General features: G+C 33.2%; 1 protein-coding gene across 1 annotated transcript in view; it reads left to right on the forward strand.

Annotated features, from left to right (window-relative positions):
- Positions 1–18,812, forward strand: part of LOC138703422 (uncharacterized) — a 203,854-nt gene that overhangs the window by 169,296 nt on the left and 15,746 nt on the right. Inside the window, exons 7-10 of the mRNA XM_069831268.1 lie at positions 2,858–2,929; positions 5,932–6,583; positions 13,069–13,313; positions 14,258–14,487. Of these exons, the coding sequence (XP_069687369.1) occupies positions 2,858–2,929; positions 5,932–6,583; positions 13,069–13,313; positions 14,258–14,487 (1,199 nt within the window). The remainder of the gene's footprint in view (positions 1–2,857; positions 2,930–5,931; positions 6,584–13,068; positions 13,314–14,257; positions 14,488–18,812) is intronic.

Genomic DNA, 18,812 nt, shown 5'->3' on the forward strand with positions numbered 1-18,812 from the left:
GCAAACAGACAGACATATTTTAAAAAATGAAATCAATTGGCAAAATTCTATTACAGAGAAAAGTTTCCTAATAGTGTGTTCTAATGTGTGTTCTGAATTTCATGCATGCACCTTTAATAGTTCAGAATTTATATCCATTTTTGTCTGGAAATGTAGTAAAAATAAAGTTACTGGAAACAACAATCAAAGGGAGCGTGTGATTTAACAATCCAGAGCGCAGGAAGTTTAAAAATTTTATGTTAACATCCGATAAGAGCACAAATACCCACAAAATGTTATGCAGTGTATTCCACACTTATCACAGAGTATTTTTTTTTTAATTTACTCTTTTTTTTACCAAAAAATACTTAATATAAGCATTACGATTTTACAAGTATATTATTTTACCAAATGTTGCACATATTTAATCTTAATTGGAATCGTCTATCACTGCAATGATATTCAGGGTTACAACAGGGTGACCATATTCTGGAATGTGAAAATGCTGACACATTCTTCTCACCAACGAACTCCTTTTAGACCTTGTACCAACTTTGTCATTTATATCACTTTTGTTGCTTCTGCATATTTATCATTAGACTTAATTATCTTTGACAATTCCTTGTTACTATACAAATAGTCAAACATACGTTTACATGTAAAGTGTTTTAAATTACATGTCACTAATTGCAAAACAGGCAACATATTTGCAACCAAGACCTCTTCACGTGACAGACAGACAGACAGACAGACAGGACAGACAGACAGGTAGATAGATAGATTTATTCGTTCCATAATATTCGTACATTTGCTTTATAGCAAATGCTATCTCTATCCAGTGCTTTTGCTTCAGTAAAGTCTCATTTTATAAACCTATGGATCAACAATTGGCTCTTTTCTGACAAAGGAAAAATTTTACAGTCCGTTCAAAAGAAACCAAATGACTTGAAATGTACAAACATTTTTTAACACGAGCCAGAACAGGTCACATTGTCACACAATTGTACCTACACCGATTTCACCTTTCTGATAATCCTACTTGTCTGTGGTGTAATAATCATGATGAAGATCTGGAACACATTCTTCTATACTGTCCATCCATAAACCACAAAAGAAGTAAATTAAAATCATCAGTACCAGTTGCAGAAGACACAGCTCTGCAGTATATATTGACTACACCCCAACTCTGGCTACTAGCAAAAAGTATCTATAATGAACACCAATCAAAATACCCCTCATTTCTCGTGAAAAACAAGAAATAAAAAGACTACAGTGGACTATAGTGGACTTTATGCTGTCAGCAAACAGCTGGGTATATTAAGAAGATTGATTGATCACTATTCTTAGAGTTTTCTTTTGTAAAACAAATAATGTTTAGCCCAGAATATGAATCCATATTTCATTACAGAATGAGAGTATGCGAAGTATGCCATTTTAAGGATCTTTATAACGCCAATAGAGTGTAACGAACTCAATGCATAACAGTAGGCCTATTGGGAGTAATACATTCTATGTGTGTTTTCTAGTTCAAATGATTACCCAATTCCTAACTAAGAAACTTCAAGCTTATAGATCCTATCAGATCAATTCCATTTAATCTAATATTGAAAGAAAACTGACCACTATTATGCTTATTAAATTTGATTACATTAGTTGTATCAGTATTAAGTACCAGTACTAGTTTATTTGCATTGAACTTATCATTCATTTGTTTTTATTACATTAATTATAAGGCAATAATAAATTATTCTCACGGCTTCTCAGTGTATTGATATTTTAACATTTAAACCTGGAGAGACAAAAGGTTATATTCTGGATCTGAGATTCGAGATGCATCAGAGTCAACCTAAGGAGGTTAATCTAGAGAAAAGGGCAATTTATGAACCAACTATCACTTAATACAAAACATCATATAAACTCAGGGATATAGAAGTCATCGGATTAACGGTGGGTGCTAGAGGGACCATAACAAAACAGTTCGTCTCACTCTGTCATAAATTTGGAGTCCCAAAAACAACAATTAAGAAAATTTCTATGATAGCTTTGAAGGGTTCTCTGCAGATTTTATGATGACACTTGTATTTCAATTAAAATTACAGTTGAATTTTCTCAGTCTATTTTATTTTTTATCTGTTTTTTTTTTTTACTGCAAATTTTCATGATTGTAAATTTCAGTGTATTGTAAACAAACTTCTTGTAAGACATTTTTAATGTCACATCTTAAATGTTACTTTTTAACATTCTTTGTCTTTGGCAACCTCACCAAGTTGAGAAAGATTTATTAAATTTAACTCATATGTTTTAAGTAGGATGGCTATCTTTTTAACTACTAAGAAAATGTTTCCCAAAGGCTAAATGAGTCCGAAACAAATTTGTGTATAGCCTAATTCATTAATGATGATGACGATGACGATGGTATTAAAATTATGACTTCCCTCCCCCTCCCTTGGAAATTTCATGGTGTATCTTATGTGTAACTTTGTAATGAAATATATAGTGTATATTGAATTTACACAAGTAAGGCCAAATTCAACAGTGTTCATAAATGTGATATTAAGCATACAAAGAGATAATTTATTACAGTTGTACGAACACTTTTTGTATAATTAAATTAAAATTATTATAATCAGTTAAAAACCAGACATGTTTCGGAGGAATGCTCCTCCATCTTCTGTACCAGCATCGTGGTATTGCCACAGAAGATGGAGGAGCATTCCTCTGAAACATGTCTGGTTTTTAACTGATTATAATAATTTTAATTTAATTATACAAAAAGTGCTCATACAACTGTAATAAATTATCTCTTTGTATGCTTAATATAGTGTATATAATATAAAATGGAATGTTACTTCACGTGTATTTTACACTTTTTCCTCAGATTGTGCCAACCCCCTAATGGTGTGTGGGATGTTATAGAAGAAACATGTATTGAAATTATCAGCAGTGTGAGGTAAGTTTATTAAAAAGCTGCAGTTCTACTTTATTGACTGAAATTCAAAAGCGTGCTATAAACAAATACCAGTACGCGAGTTTTCTGATTCATTATTAGATCCAAATTTATTATTATTATTATTTTTTTAATTTATTGAGTATGCCCCAACGAGTGTAACTCGTATGTAGGTGCTATACAAGAACACATGCATATGTAATTTAAAAAGTCATGAAACTACAATCTATGAAAAACATACAATATCTGAAGAATTAAAGAAAGAAAGCAAAATAAGAACAAACAGTAAGGTAACATACAGTTTTGGGCAGAAAGAAGAAAAAGTTTGAAACCATGAAATAAATAAATCAACTGAGAATTAAAATAAATAATCTTCCGAAAAAATAACTAGATCTAAGAGGTAACATAAGTATCAGACTAAAACAATGCATGGCATATGCAGATGATATAATAATAACAACAACAAGAAATACGCCAGCATTAGTTGAAACTTTCAAATTATTGAAAGAAGAATCAGGAAAATATGGATTGATAATTAATAATGCTGAAACTAAATATTTAAACAATAACACAAAAATAGAGCAACAAAAGATCTTAAAATAGAAAATATTAGTTATGAAGGCGTAAATTCGTTTAAATATTTAGATTCCATTATAAACCAAAATAATAGTATAGACGAAGAAATAAATGAGAGAATTGCTCTAGGCAATAAAGCATATTTTGCGAACAAAATGTTGTTCAAAAGTAAATTAATACCTAAGTCAGCAAAATTCAAACTACGGTATATAAAGCAATTATAAGACCAATTGTGACATATGCATGTGAAATCTGCGTGTTGAAGGAAACAATAAAACAAAAGCTTTTGATTTTTGAAAGGAAAATTTTGCGTAGGATAATGGGACCAATCAAAGAAGATGGTACATGGAGGATTCAAACCAACATGGAATTAAGTAAGACAATTAAAAATAAAAATATAATAAATTTTATTAAAGCTCAAAGAGTAGGATGGTTTGAACATGTAAACCGAATGCAAAATGACAGACTGGTAAATAAGATCTACCAGTGGCAACCTCTAACGACAAGAGCAACAGGAAGACCAAAAAATAGGTAGAGAGATGACGTACTGGAAGATATAAAATGATTAAGGATTCAGAATCGGCCCAAAATTATCAAAGATAGAGAGAAATGGAAAGAGATCATTGAGAAGGCCAAAACTTCAATGAAGTTGTAGTGCCTTAAGAAGAAGAAGAATCTTCCCAAAAATGTCTTTTTAAAAAATTCTTAAAACACCAGCAAATAGGTAAAATTCTGTGTTCTAAAGGAAGTTGGTTAAACGTTTGTCATTAAAAATGCTCAATTCCTTTCATTTCACAAGTTACCGTACTGAAGCCATGCTGAGAAAAAAATACATATTCTTTTTGTCTTGTTAAATAAGTATGTATATCTTTATTAAACTGAAATATAATATTACTATATAGCATATTAAATTGTTAATGACTTTGTACATGAAAATAGCACCACCTAATTTGATAATTAATTCATCTGGTAGAGCAAAAGAAAATTGATATAGATATTTAACTGAAGTCAAATAATGGAAACCTAATAAATTTCTTAAAGCTATATTTTGAATAATTTGCAAAGGTCTCAAAGCAGTTTTCTTATTATGTCCCCAAATAAATGACATATACATTAAATATATTCAAGAGACACGATATAGGCAAAGATTTTTCAAAATACCAAAAATTGGAGCAATTTTGTTACAGACAGCCAAAATATGCTTATTCATGTTAAATGTTCATCAACAATCAAACCTAAAAATTAACTCATGCAGCTTTTGTATTACAGAATCATTAAACTTCACTTCTTTTGGAATAAAATAAGAAAAAGAAGGTTTAGTGAAAATAGTATAAAGTTTTTTTTTTTCAAATTCAAAGAAAGCCTCTTTGCACTTAACTAGTACAGTATACTAATTTAAATATAATTATTTTTGTTAGGTAGGCTAAATCATCTTTGCCTTAAGCAGAGTTAGTCATTAACAGTGACAAAAAGTGAATTATATTATTTGCCTATATTAATATTTATATTATACTTTTTACATAATCAGGGAATATTTGTATTCAATAAATGAGTTTATTCAAATCATGGTGCTATAATAACCAATAAAATATCCTTATTAATTTTAAACACTATTTTCTGAAACCTACATTCCCTCCAAGTTATTAGTACACTTTGCAGAAAAAACACGTGCCAGACTTATCAAATTTTCAGACTAATCTTACAAGATGTATAACAGTGCTGCCCTATTACGTTTATTGAATCATAGTAAAATTATTCTCACCGACTTTTCTTTATAACAGAGAAAAAATTAAAATTTGTCCCAAGACCGTAATATTTAAAGAGATCCTATTCTTCTATGTGATTAACATTTCTTTTAAGTTTTAAATGTAGGAAAATAATAAATTGTACCAATGTATGTGCAGGTACTGTAATTATTAAGGAAAACGTGTATGTTATTAATTTTTTTCTAAGAAGAAAAGTAGTGGATAAGATATTCTAGTAACGGTACCTATACAGGGTGATTCACAAGGTTTTACCGCCACTTACGGAGCTTATTTCTGAAGAAATTCTAAGGAAAAAATGTCACATAAACATGTGTCCTAATCTCAATATTTTCAGAGTTACACTAATTTGAAGTTGTTAGTAAAATACCTTTTTTTTTTTTTTTTTTTTTTTAAGGGTAAAAGAATATTACAAATAGAGAGTGTACTGTGTTTATCTTTCTAAAATCACAATTTAATAATTGTTTGAATGCTAAAATTTTCTCTTTCGGTTATAATTTTCCTATTTAACTATAATTTCTAATTGAATTAGGTCTAAATACTAAAGTCAATATCAATATAATATCAAAATCTTCAGAAGAATAGCAACAACAATCTATTACTGGTACAGTACCAGTGCTAATAATCAAATAACACACTCATATTCTGTTGAATTTCTGATTTCAGATCAGGAAGAATGCTGAATGAAACCTGTCCCAAGATCAAACTGATGAAGTCAGAATTCCAGACTCTCGATAATGGATCACTCGAATACACAGGAAACAATTCCCGCTACATTGGCCAAATTTTCAACTCCTTTGAGATCTTGGAAAACGAAACTGCAATTGTTTGTGACTTAAATCGGGTTGATGAAGAAGAAGATATAATAATTTTATCACAGGGTTATCTCACAGAGTTCTGTCTGTCCATTTCTGTCATCTGTCTTTTTCTGCATATCGTAATTTATTGTGCACTTCCGAAGCTTCGTAATTTGCCAGGCAAAAACTTGCTTGCTCTTTCTTGTGCTCTCCTGTTAGCACAGTTTGGATTCCTAATTGGTATAACTCCAAAATTTGAGGTTTCGAAGGCTGTATGTGTTGGGATTGCATCACTTGAATACTTCTGTTTCCTGGCTGCTTTTTTCTGGATGAATATTATGAGTGTAGATATTTGGAGAACATTCTCAGGATCCATGTTACGTGGCAGTGGTGGGTTGAAAACTTATCGAAAATATTCAGGTTACGCTTGGGGAATTCCGGCATTCCTAGTGCTTCTAGCGCTGACTGTTGATCTGACGAGTGATGACGGAGCTGTGAAGCCCTGGTTTGGAAAAGAAGGGGTGAGTAACTATACCCATTTGTAGTTTCTTTAAGGTTATGTTCGTTAGTTATATTAGTGGCATTTAGTATTCCTGACATGTTTAGCAGTTTCCTATTATGAATAAGAGCACAGTGCAGTAATAAACATAATAATTGCAATAGCAATTAAAACATTCTTGAATAACTAATAACTAAGACCTACTGAGAGTAAATGATCATGTTTTTAAGATAACTCTTTTGTTTGTGTTATCAATAAACGATTTTATTCCATTCTTCAACTTCAGTTTTAGATGAGTTTACTAGGTTACAAGATGAACAGTTGAGTAATTTTCTGCTACATTTTCGAGAGTGCTTTAGCACAAGCAGTTACCTTAAGGTGAAGGCAATTGGATAGAAGTCATATTTTATCTGTTTTCCTTATCTGTTGCGTTTAGTCTACTTTCAAAAAAACTTAAGGTTAGAATTTATAAAACAGCTATATTACTAGTTGTTCTGAAGAGTTGTGAAACTTGAACTCTCACTTTGAGAGAGGAACAGAGATTATGAGTGTTCAAGAATAAGGTGCTTAGGAAAATATTTGGGGTTAAGAGGAATGAAGTTACATGACAATGGATCAAGTTACACAACGCAGGAGATGGGCAGGACATGTAGCACGTGTGGGTGGATCCAGAAATGCGTAGGGGAGACTGTTGTACCTTTAGCATAGTGTACCTTCGAACATTTTTTGTTTTTTAATTTTTGCTGCTACCTAGAAGACTCAAATTGAAGTATATTTTTGGGAAAGCCGCTAAGTAGCTCTGGTCGTAGTTTCAGTTTGATTTACTGCAAAGTGTGAGTTCTGTAGACAAAAGAAATTTTTTAGTACCAAAAGAAAACATTTCGTTCATTGATATATGTTTTCTAACACAAAACCAGATTGTATTTGTTAATATCTTCCAAGTACGGTGTGCTTCCTATCATATGGTGAGTAATAACATATTTTAATTTCCATGATTTATTCGAATCTCTAGTTCTGGGAGCCATATTTGTTTAAAAGTGCACCCTCTTGTACCTTTGAACACAAAACATGTTATACCATGGAACATGTTCCAAGGTACAAAATACTATTAGTTTTTCTTTTATTTTAAGATCATGTCACGAAGTAAGTCTGGAGTTAAGAGATTCCCAATTGATACAGATGGCTTGAAGAAAGCTGTTGAAGCCGTTATTGCTCCTCCAGGAAATAAAATCTGAATCAGAGAAGCCTGCTCTGGTTTATGATGGCAAATACATTTTAAACATAATTGTCAGTTTTTACAGCTATATTCCCACCTACATTCCAGCTGTTCCAACTTACAAGAGGGTATGTTTCAAGGTACATGAACCTGTTGTACCTTTGAACATATTACATATCCCTTCATTTTATTTTTTCCATCCTTAATAGATCTGTAAAATAGGAAAATACATACAGGAAGTTATAAAGGAATCTTCAATAATTATTTCAAGCATTTTTTTATTTAAAATATTTCATTTTCCAAAATTAAAAAAAAATAAAATGTGAAAAGTGTTTAGAGGTACAACAGTCTCCCCTATAGTGTGTTGGTTGGGAGACCTGAGGGAAAAAGACCTTTGGGGAGGCCGAGACGTAGATGGGAGGATAATATTAAAATGGACTTCAGGGAGATGGGATTTGATGCTCAGGATAGGACTTATGTGAGAGCGGCAATGAACCTCCAGGTTCTCTAAAAGCCATTTGTAAGTAAGTAAGTTGCGTTTTTATGTAATCGCAAAGGATAATATGAATAAATTCATTCATTCATTCATTGGGTTCTGTCCAAGAGGTCTTTCACTGCAAACCCAGCATTCTCAATCTTTCCTACCCAGCATTCTCAGTCTCTCCTATTTTCCGCCTTCCTCTTAGTCTCCGCATATGATCCATGTACCTTAATGTTGTCTATCATCTGATATCTTCTTCTGCCCCGTACTTGTTTCCCGTTCACCATTCCTTCCAGTGGATCCTTCAATAGACAGTTTCTTCTTAGCTAGCCAGTTTCTTTTACTCTTCCTGATCAGTTTCAGCATTATTCTTTCTTCACCCACTCTTTCTACCACAGCTTCAATTTCTTATTTTGTCTGTTCATTTCACATGTTCCATTCTTCTCCATATCCACATTTAAGAAGCTCCCAGTTGTTTATCTTCACTTCTTCGTAATGTCCATGTTTCCGCCCCATACAAAGTAGTCACACTCAATACAAAGCACTTCACTAGTCTCTTCCTTAGTTATTTTTTCAGAGATGCGCAGAAAATGCTCCTATAAAAGCTTCCTTTGCCATTGCTATCCTCTTTTCGACTTCCTGGCAGTAGCTCATATTACTACTTATAATATGCCCCAAATATTTGAAGTTGTTCACTTGCGTACTGTCCATTTCTTTATTTTTCTTCTGATAAACATGATCTTTGTCTTGTGTGTATTTATCTACATTCCGTACTATTCAAAGCTGTCACTTAGCTCCAGTAGCATAGGTATCCCTTAGTAACACCAATTAAAGCATTCTGTTTTACAGTAAGTGCATTTATGATTCATATGTGCTAACACATACATGGAAGTTCAAAGATGATACAAAGAAAGATATTAACATACATGCAAGTCGTATAGCTAGTCATAAACTAGTGAATTTACAGTATTTCGTGAATGTTTTAATATCGTTGGCTGACATATCACCAAGAAAACTGCACATTTTAAATTATTATAGATTTATTCGTTTGTCCTACAGAATATCTGTAATATTGACAATTAATATTTGAGGAGAAAAATTCGCTCCGGTGCCGGGGATCAAACCCAGGTCCTCAAATATTAATTGTCAATATTACAGATATTATTCTGTAGGACAAATGAATAAATCTATAATATTCTCATAGCTGCAGTGCATATGTCTGTACAGACAGGGCTGGGCAAAATACTGTCATCCAAGTATTTCAAATACAAATACAAAATACTTCAACAAATTTTATTTGAAATACAAATACAAAATACTTTTAAAAAATTAGCCAAAATACATTTGTATTTCAAATATTCAAATACATTTGTATTTCAAATACTCGATGCAATATATAGGCCTAAAGAAATACGAATATTACTGAAAATCTAAAATATTATATTAACATCAAAAGTATTTTTACCTCGAAGTTTTATATAAACACTGTAACTGAACATTCTTCCTTTTCCCAGTCAGCAATGAATTATGCTGCATATGAATAATTGGTGCTCTCTGAAAAAAACAGTTTTTCAAAAAGTTAATCAGATAAGGATTCCCTTGCTTGTGAATGAATAAATCCTGCAAAACAGAACAGTCTTTCTGCAGGTGCAGAGGAACAAAAATTTGTATTATACTTTATAAAAGCTTGTTTCACTGTTGGGTAATTCTCTAGAGTGCACACGGTTGTTCCTTTGCCATTGAAGAATTGTATAAACTCATACTCTACAGTAGACAAGTTCTTTTATTTTTGCTTTTCAAAGACTGTTGTACTTGAGTTGAAAATATAAAAATTGTTTTCATCGTCTTCATCATCTGAACTGACCAAATGTGTAACAGAGAACTGCTCAGCTGGTTTCACACATATTCTGTATCCTCTTATCATTTGGTGAGGCAGTGTCAGGTAGCCATCTCATATTAAATGATGGGTGCAAGCAAGCTGCCAAAATAGCTCAATTTGCTTCTGGGGTCAGATCAAACATCGCTTTAAATCTTAATGAAACCGAACTTATTAGGATTGGAGTTACTTGGAATAGATGGCGTAGATTACTAGATAGCAGAATATGTAATCTGTTTTTAAGGGAAATTAATGTGGAAAAAAGTTGGCCGTAATAGCATGTCTTCTCATTTTGCATTAAATCAAGGGCTACAGCAATGAGTTTCAGAACTGCACAATATTCTTCAAGGTACTGAAACTCAACATCTTTGAAGGTTGGCAATCCCAGTTTTTCGCATATACTGTTTATATCATATTTGAATTGCAATATTTGAGAGATTGAGTCATAAAGAGAATTCCATTGAATTGGGCAAGGAAACTTTAATGAATATTTCAAGACGTTTAATATAATTTCTGAGGATTTGGGTCTCCTAGACGCATTCCATAATGCTGAACATTTAGGAAGTGTTTGGTGAAGGATCCTTGATCCTGTTGGAGAGTTCTTTATGGCATTAAGGAAATCAGTTGTGCCAAGAAAACTAAGTGTATAGCTAGCACATCTGAAATGGGTAGGCAAATAAGACAAAAGTTCATTCTTCAAATCCAAATCCAAAACTTAAAGGACAAGAAGGAGAAAAAAGTATTTTGAGTATTTGAAATACCAAATACATCAATTTTATGTATTTAAATACAAAATACTTTCGAAAATCCTTACAAATTACAAAATACAAAATACAAATGTATTTCAAATACTGCCCAGCCCTGTGTACAGATTACTGTGCACTTGACTGCGGAATCCCGGCCAAACAAGTCACTCAACTGAGTGCGCTCCTAATAATGGCAGTTGACATTGGACATATACGTCAACATATATGCCTAACTTGGAGTCAGGCCACAAAGGGAAACATTGAAGGAGGAGGATTCGGTCTGGTGCTGTGGATTGAATTCGGCGTAGCTCAGTGGCCAGAGCGCTTGGTACGTAGAACCAAGGACCCGGGTTCGATTCCTGGCACCGGAGCGAATTTTTCTCCTCTAATATTAATTGCATATTTTAGGCATACAGCAAAATTATTAAATATAAAATCGTAAAAATAAAAAAGCTCTGTGCTTGAGAAATATATAACATAATGATGCTATATTATGTAGGTGTTGATTTTGAGAGTAGGTTCAAAGTAAAGTGAATGATGAAGAAATTACCGCTAATTTCATGCGGTTTTCAGTTGAAGCTCAGTTCTACTTCTTAATTAAAGAGATTCCAAAAGTCTTTGAAAAATGAAGGCAGGCAGTTTCAGCATCTATTTGGTAAATTTTGGCAATAAATAACTTTTTTAATATTTATTTTCAGTCAATTCATATGTTAACTGCGTGCTGTTTCATTTGTGTTATGGTCACTGCAAGGTCCCTGGTTGAAGTGAGTTACTGGAACCTTTTTTTCTCCCTTGGGAGTATATAATACTATTAGTCAGTCTCAAGGCTGTGTACTTGGCAATAGGATTCCAGTCATGCTAGTTTAAAATAAAATAAACAAACTGAATAAACACCTCCACTTCGACGAAGATTGGATGCAAGTTACTATAAAATACTTTATTTTCAGTTATTTGGGGTAACTTTATACCAGTGGCGTATACTGGTTAAAGGGTTTGGGCTACCGCTGACCCTATTATTACACAAAATATATCTAACAATTACTTTAATTTTAATTACTATGGTAAAACTAATAATACAAAATTATTACATTACGTTATATTATAAACTTTTTCTTTTGTAATTTCCTTGGGCTACCGCTGGTAGCCCGGTAGCCCGCAAAATACGCCCCTGCTTTATACCACTACTACCATATTTTTATACTTACCTAAAATAGTGTCTATTGAAATTGATGTTTAAAAGTAAATTATTTAAGAAAATGCTTATTTTATAGGTGAAATTAAAAATTTAATGGTGGTATAAAGTTACACTGCTATTTGAGGAAACTTTGTGCCACATAATTATGTGTTTTCGTATTAAATTCAATTCCCTACATTTGCCTTCAAATTCAAGGTAACTTTTGACCATACAATAGGAAAATATATGAAATTTTATTTCATATGAAGTCACAAAAAAAAGTTTATTCGAATCGTAGAATGGTTACTGTGACAATAAAATATACTAGCACTACGGTACAAAAGAAAATATAAACACAATTTTTATGTGTTTATTGCCTACACACACAGGGTATATTTGATACAAATTATTTTTAATTCGATAATCAAATTGAAATAATATAATTGTTCATATGTGCCTCTATTATTTATCAACTTAACTTTCTTTATTATCTCAAACTGGTCAGGCCACAACCAGTGCCTTAAATATTCTTCAGGGACTGGACTAATAAATAGAAAGCAAGGCACAGAGATCTTAGATTATGGGGATGGCCTCAGTCCAAAGATATCACACTTAGGAAATGCGAGATTAAATCTTTTAGTAGAATTGGGAATCACCTAGTACAAAGTTACACTGACTGGTACAAAGTTAACCCAAATGACTGTAACAATTTTTTAACGTTTATTAAGAGTCAAAAGGTATTCTCACTGTGAAATATCGATGAGAAGGTACTATTCCATAGATGATTGTACTCGGGTTTAGCTTTAAATGGTAATATACTTAAGGGTATCATAAAACTGACGCAAAAGAAACCTCTGTCTTAGAAGGTCCCCATAATCATTGGGTAGGAAGCATTCTAACCAACAAGGCGAAAACTGGCTGGTGGCAAGCCACTCATCTGTTCCTTCTGTATATACTGAATTGAATCTATATATTAATCTGTGCATATTTTTTATGTTGATTTTATTTTTTCAGGTTTGTTGGTTTGGTAGCCCAGGAGGTTTAGGTTTATTTTTCGCATTGCCAGTATTCATCCTCTTGGTAATGGACTCGGGACTGTTCATATTTACCGTGTACAAAATTTGGCACACAAAACTTCAGGGTTCAAGCTATATTCAAAACAAGGCGAAAACTGAACTAATTCAAACTTCTTCAAGAAATTCTTCTGATACGAAAACATCTCTCAAAATACGCGGTAGCAGTGCTGGCATGTGTGGACGGTAAGAACAACAACATTATTTACAAAAGTCTATTGTGTCGACCATGGTGTTGCATTCCATCAATTGGAGAAACTGGTTAGATGTATTTGAAACATGGCATGATGAAGGCTATAAAAAGACAGTGAAAAAAGAGAGGGAGGAATTGAGTAAAATCGTAATTATGGTAATTTTATTGACAATTTTAAAACTTTGTGAAAAATATGTAGCAGAATAATCATTCCATTTTAACCAAAATAAACTGAATTAAAAGCTAGAATGTATAATAGATATTTAGTACAGTAAGTTAATCCGTGGTGTTATAGTCTATGAAGAGACAAAACTGACCAGCCGACTGTTGGCCTTACGTCCACATTCATAAGCAGAGGTGCACGATCATCCAAACTAGAATTTGGGGGGGGGGGTAAAGTCTACTTATAACGATGATCTAGCTAGTTTCTGTAACCGGATTTCACTACTTACTGTAGCTCTCCAAATTCATCACGATGCTGGGTGGACACTAGTCCCAAACAATGGCAGAAATTTCATGAGAAAGTTCCTCCCCCATAAGGACTTGAGTTAGTGCTATTTCTGTAAAGCGAGTCCAGGCATTATGCCTCAATTTTGTGAGTTATAAGAATAAACCAAACGATTTCACTGCTAAAAACGATATTATACTCAATTATCACACAGGGCATATTCATCTAATCTCTCAGCCATATATAAGGTTGATTAAAACCAATTGAGAATTGATTCACAGCCCTCTGTCAAGCTACTCAGCATCAATTTAGACAGAGGACTGTAGTTCAATATTACAAGAATTACTTACAGTAAATAATTCTCTCTGTTTTATCATCATTTAAGCAGAGCCCATTACAAATAAACCAATCCTTTCCTTTTTTAAATTATATTAGTACTACATTATTTTTAAGTATAGTAGCAACAACAATGTGTTTCCCCTGTTCCAGAAAAGATCAAGTGCGCTTCTACCTCTACTTAAAACTGTTCACAATTATGGGCCTCACATGGATATTTGGATTTATAGCAGCCCTTGGAAATCAGCCTATTCTGTGGTATCCATTTATCATTTTTAACGGTCTACAAGGAGCTTTCATTTTCGTAATGTTTGACATGAAACGAAAAATTGGTCATATGCTCTGGGATAAATATGTCACTGGACACGGATACCAACCTCCAGGTATGACAATTAGTTTACAATATGCTGTGAAGTTCAATGTTTTTTATGTGTAAAATTTTAATTGCTTTAACCTGCTTTGTCTTTAACAACCTGTGTATAAAATTGACTTCATACACAAGGATGTGTCTTGGTCATGAAGTTTGGCTGATTACAACCATTTTAGCACATACACAACTAGTATTTCTAGTATAGCACCAATAAATCCACTTTTGGAAAGCCGATTTGGCAGAAGAGAAGCAGAAATTTTTATATTTACAATTTTTGTCTTATAGCAATTCCTAATAGAGGTAATGAAGTTTAAAAATAATGGGACTATACAGAGTGATTCACGAGGAAAGGTAAAAAATTTAGGATACGATATCTTATGCCATTTTGAGTGAAAAAGTTAATCTGAACATAGGTCCATTTTCGAACGATGGCAGAGCTAGATGCATTTTTTTGGCAAAACATCTCGTCCCAATGTGAATCAGACGTTACCATATGCTGCTGACGTGAGAACGTGAGACAAGGTCACCGACCGCAATGAATGACGTAACATTGGAATCTGCATTGTGAGCGATGTAGAAAAGAGAAAGAAAGTGGGTGGTGGGGCATTACGAATGTCCAATTGCCTGCCCTCGTCTGATGTAATGATACAGAACCCGCAGATAACACAAATACGCAGATAATACAAAACACAGCAGTTCAGTCAGCTACCTACAGTACAGTAGTTAAACAGGTACAGTTATTGGAAATATTAAGTTGTGTTTCTCAAGATGCCTTATAAATTTTCGACTACAGAATACGCCGATATTGTGTATGTGTATTGTTTGTGCGATGGAAATTCCTTGCATGCCATCGCTGAATATGAACGACGCTTTCCGAACAGAAGGGTACCATATCGAAGAGTACTTACTGTCTACGGGGTTGGATGAAAGACTTGGTGTAGTAAAGAAAGGGGGAAACGAGAGATGCACTAATCGACCGTATTTTGGATGCTGCATAAAGAACAGCCACGAGCAACTCTCCCGAGCGATGAGCGCGATTCACGCCTGACTGCAACAGTGATTGAAGCAGAAAGAGGTACCTTTGAAAATGTGCGAAAACATCGACCCCGACATCTAGAATATTAGGTATGTATGCATACATGAATATAAACTTTAAATTTGTCCGTTATCTGTCTCTAAATGCGAGTTAGTACAATGGAATCTCAGAAGTTTTTGTGAAATCAAAGAGCCATATCTCCATAACCGTTCGAAAACGGACCTATATTCATATGAACTTTTTGACTCAGAATGACTTCAGAATTCACATCCTAAATTTTTTACCTTTCCTCGTGAATCACCCTGTATAAGGTTCGAGAGATATTTCTGAAGGGAACCATTATCCAAGCTTGTATTCCCCTCTTAGATTCTTCTACATGAATTTTTAATGACACATCTTAAGAATTTAATTTCTCATATCTCTGCACGAAACTTGAGAGAACGAAGGAGGAACTGAAAAATGTATTTTGATGTACAGTATATGTAGGATTATTGTATTGAAATTTTTTCAGTTTTAATTGGATATCACATTGCATAAGAGAAATAACATATTTCGAAACCAATCTTGTTCAGACAATTCTTCTTTGCTTTGTATATTGCTGTCAATAGATATGAAAAATTGATCATGATATGTTTAAACAGTAGGCTAAGTTAGAACAACATATTTGCCAATCATTATTTAGGACATGTATGTTATACAATGCACTTTTATTCCAAAATTAGATAGAGACAAATTTTTTAGTAAATATGGATAATTTAGTAACAAAATGACACTCAAATCTTTAAAGTACCGATACTGTTACAGAATTCAGTTTATACAAGCTTGTGAACCATCCCAGTAACTCTAAATAAGGGCTTTTATAGAAACCAGTAACTAAATTATACTTGAGAAGTGAGTTACCACTAAACATTTCATAGCTGTTAATGATGTTGGTGCATGGTATGTGTGGAGCTTATTTTGGAAAGATATTTAATGTTAAAATACATTTTTCTTCTTTGTAATGCTTTCATTGTGTCCGATCCAGAACGTGTTGTGTGATTGAAGCTAATGTCTAATTTGAGCATGCAGGTAAGATTCCATGTAGCATGCTTTTTGTGTTTCTAGAATAAATGCCACATTTTAGTTTTGTAGGGAACTAAATGTTTGTACACATTCGTCCAACAAATGACAAGCTAAGATGACAGACAATGACGATGACTGATTTGTTGATATTAAATCAGCATATTAAATTAATTAACAGAAGTGTATTTCCTTTTATATATTATAGACTGATTAGGAAAACTTATGTCAGAACTTAGGAATATATTCATGATGATCACTTTCACGTGTTAAATGTAAACTAAGTTTGCAAATACCTACGTGACTAATTTCAACTTAATAGTAGCCATCCTTGCAAGGACTTCACTATTTCTGAAGATGGCTACTACTAAGCTGAAACTAGTCTACTAGATATTTACAAACTTAGTATTGTATAGTATTTATTTACATTCCATGGTATTCGTACATTGCTTCACAGCTAGAATATGGAACATGTCAAACGAAAAAAAAAAAAACCTTAATAGCAGTGGCGTATACTGGTTAAAGGGTTTGGGCTACCGCTGACCCTATTATTACACAAAATATATCTAACAATTACTTTAATTTTAATTACTATGATAAAACTAATAATACAAAATTATTACATTATGTTATATTATAAACCTTTTCTTTTGTAATTTCCTTGGGCTACCGCCGGTAGCCCCGGTAGCCCGCAAAATACGCCCCTGCTTAATAGTAATATAAAGTCTTAATTATAAGTAATTGATTAACTAGCGGACTTACTCGTGTTAATTATGTAAGCTGCACAGACTTACATAACTAACACGAGTAAGTCTGCTAGTTAATCAATTATTTATATTCAAGTGTTAAAAGTAGTGTACGCAAGATTCAAAATGTATCTTAATTATAGTCACAGTCTAGTTGAAATACCGGCATATAGGCTACAGAAGAGTTTTACAACATAGTCTACTAGTGCAACACAAAGTTTTAGTATCAATACTTAATACAACACAAATATTCATGAAGCATTGTTGAATGTCATGAATTCACCTACAGAATAGAAGGCGTGAGAAATTGGGTACTTCTTTAATTTGGCCCTAAATAATCTTATGTTTTGAGCTTCATTTTTTATATCCATAGGGAGGCTATTAAAATTTTTTACTGCCACATAACTCACTCCTTTTTGATAGCACAATAGACTTGCCGATGGAGTATGAAAGTGATTTTTTTAACACGTATTTATGCCATGAACTGTTGAATTAGTTACAAAGTTTTCACGATTACATACGAGGAAAATTATTAGTGAAAAAATATACTGACAAGCCATTGGCATTATTTGTAGTTTTTTTAAATAATCCTACACGATTCCCTAGATTTGGCACCTAATATTATTATAATTACTCTTTTATGTAGTAGGAATATACTGTTACTATCTATGGAATTTCCGCAGAATATTATTCCAAAACTCATTACCGAATTGAAGTATGCAAAGTATATTGTTTTTAAGGTATTGATATTTACTATCTCTTGCATAGATCTAGCAAAACATGCTGAATTAAAATAATTTCAAGGAAAAATTGTTCCGGGGCCGGATATCGATCCCAGGACCCTTTGCTTAGCGTGTGAATGCTCTACCGACTGAGTTACCCCAGGAACTATACTCGACACCGTCACAATTTTTCCTTTATATTCACACAACTCACATGAGCTGACAAGACGCCAGAACTCAACTATGAGTGCACACAAATGCTGTGTGACTTAAATTGTGGCTTTCTGTTAACATACCTCCAGTAACGAATGTATTACGCAAATCTGGCTTTCAGGTAGTAGCTCCCTGTAAAACAGGTTTGAATAATTTCAAGGAAAAATTGTTCCGGGGCCGGGTATCGATCCCAGGACCCTTCGATGGGGTTCCTGGGGTAGCTCAGTCGGTAGAGCATTCGCGCGCTAAGCGAAGGGTCCTGGGATTGATACCCTGCCCCGGAACAATTTTTCCTTGAAATTATTCAAACCTGCTTTACAGGGAGCTACTACCTGAAAGCCAGATTTGCATGCTGAATTTAGTTTGGGGGGTAATTTCTTTAACATGATTTTTTCCAATTTAACACATTATCGATTTGTAAGCCAAGAAATTTTGTTGTTGTTGTTTCTATTAGGGACCTGCCTCTGTTGAAGATTGGAATGTGTTGGAGTTATTGGCTGTAATTACTATACCTGTGTTTACATTTAACACGTGAAAGTGATCATCATAAATATATTCCCAA

This window comes from Periplaneta americana, chromosome 7, assembly GCF_040183065.1.
Source record: "Periplaneta americana isolate PAMFEO1 chromosome 7, P.americana_PAMFEO1_priV1, whole genome shotgun sequence".
In the NCBI taxonomy this organism is placed as follows: domain Eukaryota; kingdom Metazoa; phylum Arthropoda; class Insecta; order Blattodea; family Blattidae; genus Periplaneta; species Periplaneta americana.